Source organism: Taudactylus pleione, unplaced genomic scaffold (assembly GCF_031769625.1).
Source record: "Taudactylus pleione unplaced genomic scaffold, aTauple2 ptg000095l, whole genome shotgun sequence".
NCBI lineage: Eukaryota > Metazoa > Chordata > Amphibia > Anura > Myobatrachidae > Taudactylus > Taudactylus pleione.
Genome location: NW_028284497.1, coordinates 26,337,129 through 26,345,971, shown reverse-complemented (window position 1 = coordinate 26,345,971; position 8,843 = coordinate 26,337,129). Strand labels below are relative to the sequence as shown.

General features: G+C 36.9%; 1 protein-coding gene across 5 annotated transcripts in view; it reads right to left on the bottom strand.

Moving 5' to 3' along the window:
* Positions 1-2,407: 2,407 nt before the first annotated feature.
* The window catches only part of CDC14B (cell division cycle 14B), a 108,155-nt gene continuing 101,719 nt past the window's right edge, over positions 2,408-8,843 (bottom strand). For 2 of the 5 annotated variants that reach the window (XM_088470069.1, XM_088470071.1), the window contains exon 14: positions 6,647-7,011. In XM_088470069.1, the coding sequence (XP_088326195.1) occupies positions 6,885-7,011 (127 nt within the window). In that variant the 3' untranslated portion in view covers positions 6,647-6,884. Of the gene's footprint in view, positions 6,603-6,646; positions 7,012-8,843 lie in introns of those variants that run through there. The other 3 variants (XR_015878227.1, XM_088470070.1, XM_088470072.1) reach the window with 3 other exon arrangements.

The following is an 8,843-nucleotide window of genomic DNA, read 5'->3' as shown; positions in this document are numbered from 1 at the left end:
ACCTAATCATTGTTGCAGACCAAGTAAATGCATAAACCAGCTTAGTAATATGCATCCTTTGACATACTAACTGGGATACGAATATGTATGTGTCAAACAAACTTTAATGGCTCCTGGTTGGTTCATTTTAATAAGCATTCCATCATCATTACATATAGAAATAATGATGTTTATTTTGCATTATCATGTGTTTGTTTTTTACACAAATAGTAATAATCGTAGATGCAAGATTTCTTTTATACAAGGCAGCATAACAAACACAATCCAGTTTGTAGCATCTTCAATCATCTATGAATTTAAAAAAAAATTCCGCTGCAAAATACCATACTCTCAGTAGCTCAGCTTAAAAAAAAAAATAGGATTACATATATACAATTTACTAAAAGTCAAGATGCTCAAATGATGAGTTAACAAATATTCTTAAAAGTGGGGTAAACACAAAGGCACACAGATATGGACAGTATTTATGTGATCTAAAGACATACAGGTAAAGGTGCTATTCATTTTGACAATTTATGTTTAATAAGAAGGTCTTAAATCTATATATACTGCGCTTATAGACATTTCATTAGCAGGACATTACACTTCTGCTTTGCAGTCTCATCCCTGAGTTTTTCTTCTAGTAATTGGTACAGTATACAACTAAACAAAAACATAAAATACAATTCAAGATAAAAGTGTACATGAAAAGAATGTGTTAGTTGTACAAGAAATCAGGACAATAGCTCACAAGTTTACTAGTCCTTTCTAGACTATAGGCAAATAAAGGATTCTATTTAACAATAGGAGAAATGACTAGTCACTGGCTGCAATACTTACCACACTCTTTCTGCAGTATATACAGTCAGGTCCATAAGTATTGGGACATTGACAAAATTTTTCAGATTTTGGCCTCTATTCACCACCACAATGGTTTTGAAATGAAACAAACAAGATGTGCTTTAACTGCAGACTTTCAGATTTAATTTGAGGGTAATTACATCCAAATTAGGTGAACGGTGTAGGAATTACAACGGTTTCTATATGTGCCTCCCACTTTTTAAGGGACCAAAAGTAATGGGACTATCAACTCAAAAGCTATTTCATGGACAGGTGTGAGCTATTCCCTCATTATTGCATTATCAATTAAGCAGGTAAAAGGTCTGGAGTTGATTCTAGGTGTGACATTTGCATTTGGAATCAGTTGCTATCAACTATCAATATGACATCCAAAGAGCAGTCACTATCAGTGAAACAAGCCATCATTAGGCTGAAAAATCAAAACAAACCCATCAGAGAGATCGCAAAAACATTAGGTGTGGCCAAATCAACTGTTTGGAACATTCTTAAAAAGAAAGGACGCACCGGAGAGCTCAACACCAAAAGACCCGGAAGACCACGGAAAACAACTGTGGTGGATGACAAAAGAATTATTCCCCTTCACAACAGTTGGCCAAATCAAGAACACTCTCCAGGAGGTAGATGTATATGTGTCAAAGTCAACAATCAAGAGAAGACTTTACAAGATTGAATATAGAGAGTTCACCACAAGATGCAAACCATTGGTGAGCCACAAAAACAGGAAGACCAGATTAGAGTTTGCCAAACAACATCTAAAAAAGCCATTACAGTTCTAGAACAACATCCTATGGACAGATGAGACAAAGATCAACTTGTACCAGAGTGATGGGAAGAGAAGGAAAGGAACTGCTCATGATCCAAAACATACCACATCATCAGTGAAGCATGGTGGTGGTAGTGTCATGGCGTGGGTATGTATGGCTGCCAATGGAACTGGTTCCCTTGTATTTATTGATGATGTGACTGCTGACAAAAGCAGCAGAATGAATTCTGAAGTGTTTCGGGCAATATTATATGCTCATATTCAGTCAAATACTTCAGAAATCATTGGACAGCGCTTCACAGGGAAGATGGACAATGACCCGAAGCATACTGCATAAGCAACCAAGGAGCTTTTTAAGGCTAAAAAGTGGAATGTTATGCAATGGCCAAGTCAATCCCCTGACCTGAATCCGATTGAGCATGCATTTCACTTGATGAAGACAAAACTGAAGGGAAAATGCCCCAAGAACAAGCAGGAACTGAAGACATTTGCAGTAGAGGCCTGGCAGAGCATCACCAGGGATGAAACCCAGCATCTGGTGATGTCTATGCGTTCCAGACTTCAGGCTGTAATTGCCTGCAAAGGATTTGCAACAAAGTATTAAAAAGTGAAAGTTAGATTTAGGATTGTTTAGTTTGTCCCATTACTTTTGGCCCCTTAAAAAGTGGGAGGCACATATAGAAACCGTTGTAATTTCTACACCGTTCACCTGATTTGGATGTAATTACCCTCAAATTAAATCTGAAAGTCTGCAGTTAAATCACATCTTGTTTGTTTCATTTCAAAGCCATTGTGGTGGTGAATAGAGGCCAAAATATGAAAATTCTGTCAATTTCCCAATATTTATGGACCTGACTGTACATAAGGTCTACTTCAAATAAATACCTTACGTGGAATTGTTCATAATTCTATGTTGTAGAGACATTGCTACCACCAGCAGTGATGAGACATGCAATGAGATATTTTATATAGATATTTATTTCTGATGCATGGGAGGTTCTAACCAATACAACATGGTTTCTAAATGAAGAAAATAAATGTCAAGTTAACAAAGAAGATTTAAGTATCTCGGTTTTCACTATTCCAATCACAGTCTGATATTTCAAACCCTTTCACACATTGCAATCATACATTTTTATAGCACAGGAAATCTATAATCACATTTTTTTAAGAGATTATATATAAAATATATAATTAAAATATATGTTTATGTTGCAGAGATTTATATGCAAGGAACAGGAAGGTATCTTCACATAATGATATTTTATGTATAAGTACTTTTTTTGCTGAAATTCATTCTACAATGATAAAATGTATCAATATCCAGTCTGCTTTGTGATCATTTGTATATTATTTATCCATTAAATCCAGGTAAGGGATTAACACAGTATCTTTGACTAAAATGTTTTCTGTATTTAACTGAACATGCTTAATTCTAGTTATATTATCTGGCACCTTCATTTTTCTGCATGAACTTTAATATTTGGGCCACTATTTACTACAATCCGCATTTCAAATTTGCATTGTAGTGTATTTAGGAATTACCACGAGAATGTATCAATATACTCAATGCACATTGCTCACTGTATTTTTCACCAAAAAATAAATACAGTGAGTGCCTCCGAGTGTTTGCCTGCTAGCGCTACCCCCAGCTAACACCTTTGTGATCGGTGTGCTCTCTCCTCCACTCAGCTGTACTCCTGGTCTGTGACTCCGGTCAGCTGTGCAGTAAACGGAAATGCCGGTTTACTGCACAGCTGACCGGGGTCACAGAGCATGAGCCCTGGCGACCAGCTGACCGTAGGAGACAGCTCACAAATACTGTCTACATTTTTTTTTAACAGTAATCAGTGTGTGGTCTATTTAGACTACAAAGCTGATCACAGGGGGCCGGCTCTGCCCTGCCTGTCAGAGCAGAACAGGAGCCGAGGAACCCTGCTTAAAGCCATCTCCAGGTGGCGATGTTATAGCAGGGCTCCCACCCGGGATTTTTTTCACAATTCTCCCTTAGTAAGTTTCAGGCAGATCGCATTTCCCATTACATGGATGGGAAATGCGATCTGCTTGCTAAAGAAATGAGAATTAAAGGGCATGGAGTAGTTTTTCACGAAAACTACTACAACTGCCCTTTAATTAATTTCAGTGAAACTAAAATAATGTGAAATGGGTGTAAAAACACAATTTTTTCACATTTTTGTAAAATAATAATAAAAAAAATAATAGATAAATAGAGCCGTTGGTCATGCAGAATCTTCAATACAATGTTTTATGTATATGATGCATTGAGGAAGTTTTGGCCTCTGAGGAGCATGGGAGATGATTCGGGTGCAAATTTAACAACAAGACATTATTTCTGTCTGTGGAAACAGGTAGGCTAAAGGTGTGTGCACACTAGACGATTTTGCTGAGCGATTGCACGATTCCGACATCGTAATCGTGCAAATCGCTCAGTAATCATGCACAAATAATGTACTATAATGTTGGAAATGACCAGCGATGCGCGCTCCTGCTGGTCGTTCCCGACATTGTCCATCACCTGAACATGCAGCCCAATCTGTCGATAACGACAGATTGGCCATGCTCAGGAATGATGGAGGGTGCCTACACTGAACGACTGAATGTTCAGTGTAGGCACAACAGGGGAACAGGAACGACGGTACGATTACGATGTTGTAATCGTACTGTCTTTCCTAATCGCCCAGTGTGTATGCACCTTAATATTGTAAAATGAGAAAGCAAGCTTATACCAACTTATTCATGCGAATATCACAATGATACAAGTTAATAAAACACTGCATATTTCTGTGTCACCGAAATACTAAACTGCTGACTTAATGGACAGCATGCATCAATTTCATTGTACATGCTAGTAATTTGCATTACTAAATATAGAAAAGCTTATCTGATTTCTAGATCTCCAAATGTTTCCAACACAAACAAAATATATTAGACATATGTCAATCAATATGAGAACTGACCTACACTGCATATATTCCTAGGTTGTACTGATCCATTGCTTCAGCCTTAGGAGTGACAAAATCAGCTTAAATCAGGCATAGGGACCAATACAATTAGGTACAAATTGCCATTGCAGCAGCATAGAAACGCCAGCAACAGCACGGCAATTTGATCCCCGCGGCAGCCCGATCTCACCCCGGACTCGCACACTTGCTCACAGCCCTATTGGTCTGTGAACACAAATGAGAGTGTCCGGAGGTACCGTAAGTGCGGAATACAGCAGCACTTACAGTTGCAAGAATCTCACATAAATGGATCGAGCCCTTAGACCTTCCAAACACAGAAAAACAAAAATTGTAATCTTGTTTGTCTGGTAACTGAAGAGTTAATATTTATAGAATACTTAATTTATTGCTGCCGAGGACTCTATATAAATGGATCCTTCTCACCTTTATTACAACTGGACAACAGTTTCCATGGGAAATTATTAAAATTTTGGGGAACTGGATATATAAAGATCTGCCCCATCATTTTGCCAAGGTCACTTGTGTTTTAAACAGCACACAGATGTAAACACTGGGCATTTGAATCCCCAATAATATTGGGAAAATAGCATGAGACAGGTCCCATATATCCCTTAGTCATTCCCATAGAAGTAAATTGTGAGGGAAGCGGACCTCATTAGATGCCCTTTAATAGATGATCTAATAAATGATCTATAGAAGTCAAGCAAATATAAATGATCTTCAGGGTACAATATATTGAAAGAAATGTTTTAGATAAAGTGCAACTGGCAACTAAAGGCAGAGCAGACCTGTAAGGTTACTTTTTAGGAACTTAGGAGATGAGCAGAAATGTGCGATAGGTCCTGGTTTTGGACGCCCAAACTGCAGTTTCGGCACCCTAATCAGGACTTTACAGACCGGTTTAGCAGTTTTACATGGCTAAACCCAGTCTAATTATGCACGATAATTAATGGGCACCCAAAACCAAATTGAATTGCAACATTGGGCACCCCTTAATTAGAGCACCTTAAAAAACAATTGAATCACCAGAGTCCTGAATGGGTCATCCAACAAGTATGAAGTCAAACACAGAATCACACCTACAGCAGGCTTACAGTGACACAGTCACACATCCAAACAATGACTATTGGGGAGTGTGGGAAATATAAAAAAGCAAAAAAAAAAAAAAAAAACTAACAAAACCATAACCCAGGCACTATGAATTGTGTAAAAATTTTCATTTTGGAGTATATTACTCCATTAGAGAAACAAAATAATAAAAAAAAAATTAAACATTACAGTATACAACACTGTAGTGGAGAATAAAAGCTTCAGGCCATCAAACTAGTCCCTATTGTCCATTTAAGATACTAGCAGTTCTTTGATAAATACTGCTCAATTTATCAAACTACACAGGAGCCAAAACGTTTCCAGTCAACTGTTCCTTTAATTGGGATGCCATGGAGTTCCGTCACTGGCGGCTCTGTATCTCCAGTCTTCCACACGTGTTTATTTTTTTTCAGATCAATTCTGAGAAATCCTTTGGTATCATGATTGACTCACATATTATATACAGACATAGAAAGTCTCCTTTTAGAACAAGGAAAATGCAGTTAATTAGGAATGGAATGTGCTCTATGAAATCCATCATCACAAGTAGGTTATTACAGAAAGATGGCGATCGGTTCCCATTTTAGCACATGAAAAAGATTGCCATCACAATGTATATGCCATGCAGACAGTGATCTATGGCATGCTGAAGACTGCCACAGCCGCTGTAGTACCAAGAGAGCACTGTAAATAGGCCAGTAATCTGGATATTCCGTTATGCTTGTGGTAGGAAGCAAACACCAACAGTGGGACATGGTTTGCTTTTTGGGAATTAAAGGCAAAATGAGGTTTTATATTCAGTGAGAAGTTCATTTTCTTCTAAATATATTTTTCGTCACCTCCTTTTTTTCGAAAAGGTTCGTTTCACCTCCAGCCGGTCACAATCTATTTATCGCAACACTGTCCGAGTCCGTGGAATAGTGTGGCTGTTGAAATAAGATGTCAGAATGGATTACAATCACAGAAAATATAATGTTAAAAACAAAGAATTAAATACAAAAAGAAAATAAAAAAAATAGTCAGTGAAATTATATACAAAAGAAAACAAATAATAAAAACACACCAATACACACAAACACACACTGGTGAGGCAAACTTAAAACCAACACTGTTTAGATGAGTGCATGGAAAAACAAACAAAAAAAGATTTTAAAAACTTTTTTAATCAGGGAATGCTGTATTAGTGTTCAAGCGGCAGAAAGGATGATTTAGGAAGACTGAAAGAGCTGGTCAAGCACATTTTGTAGGCAAAGAGCAGCAGATGCTGGGGAATACCATAATTTCATTAAGCGCATTTGGTGCAAAGCAATCCTTTTCTTCCGCTCAGGAATCACGCTGTGGGAAAAGTAGAAAGAATGGTAACAAGTAATGAAACAAGCATAAGGTTTTATGTTAAGAGGAATTAGGAGAGGAATAGGAGCATTATACAAAGAAAAAGATGACACATTAGAAACACAAAACCGCTTTCTTCTTCATTGACCATAACCACCACATATAGGGTTATTCAATATGGGAGCGATAAGTCAGTTTTTTGCGTTAATATCACTGGTTTTAGTTTTACACCGTATTCAATTTCAAAGACTTATCGCAGTTTTGAAAAGTCTTTGATAAAAAACGGTGATAACTTTTCACCATTGAATAGGTGTCGAAAAAAGTGCAGAATTGGGGTTTTGGGGTGCAGGCTTAAAAAAAATAGTCTGCACCCCTGAGAATGACATTTAAAAAAGTACTGTGTCAAAAAAAGTAAAAAAAAAAATAAAAAATAGGGACACCCAAAAAAATTTATTTAAAAATTGGGGTGCAAAAAAAAAAAAAAAGGGAAAAAAATTGTTAAACAATAGGGAAATAGGTTCAGGGCTATTCTGCAAGTATGCGGCAGATGTTTTCTAGAATAGAATTATAGCGGCAGGTGCACAAATGCAGAATTTTTAAAAACTGACTTTAGGGACACCAAAATATGCTAGTACCCATTTTCATGTACCCCAAATTTGATGGGACCACTTAAAAAAAAAAAAACCTAAGTGCTCTTCTGCATCACTTCTTCAATGTCGGGAAAAAAAACACCTGCTGTGGCTATTTAAATCCCCGACTTTCAATTTAAGGCTAAAATGGGGGTACCCATAGTGTTCCCCCATGTTTTTACAACTTTAGGGGGGTCTTACAATTATTTTAAGGAAAAATTCGTAACTACACAAATCCAACTTCGGAGTTTCCCGTTTTCGTTCATTTGATATTGAATACGGGGAAAAGCAGGAGCGCGCAGCAGACTTAACGCAGAAAAAAACTCCGATATGAAACGTTAACTTCGGCAGTGAAGTTAACGTTTCATATTGAATACCCCTCATAATCTGCTAAATTTGTGTTTTCTTTGAAAAATATTTAATAGATTTCACAGCCGGGAAAAAAAATGCATGCACACCCAGAAATTAGAGCGGAAGATCCACTGCAATGGTCTCAAAGTGACCAGGGGGTCAACAAGGTCTTAAAACTTCTACTGTAACTCTTGTAACGTTGCTAGATAAATTGGCCTTTAATTGTTTTTAATGCTTAAGATGCATACGCACATGATTTTTTGAACGATTATCTATAACGATATAGTTTATCGTTCAATCGTTGATAAAACCGTTCACTTTCTGAGTTAAAACGATGAACGATTATCGTTCATGCGCGTTCACGTTTGTAGTTTATTGTTCAGTCAGACTGACCAACTGAATGATTTTCATTAAGGGAATATGCAAAAATCGTTTGTAGTTAAAAAAAAATCGTTCGTTACACTTTAAAAAACCTGATAGATAATCTGAAAGATAATCTGACAGAAAATCGTTCATAAAATCGTTGGTAACAAAATCGTTGTGTGTGTGTATGCACCTTTAATGTTATACAACAAATTGTGAGATCAAGGAAAACTACTAGACAGCAATCACTCATCACAGATCTAGTAACCGTTATACACACAAAAAAAGTTTGAGAAAATAATTTTACTAAAGCATGGCCTAGAACGCATCAGAAGCAGTTTTGGACTTCGGAGTTGAAAAACCGCTTCCTCAAAAATTAACAAATACAACTGCAAACTTTTGATCTATAGAGTTTACCCAATTTAAAAACTTTTTGAATTCTCGGCCAGATACGTTAATTGGACAACAATTTGATACACTTTGGTAATCAAT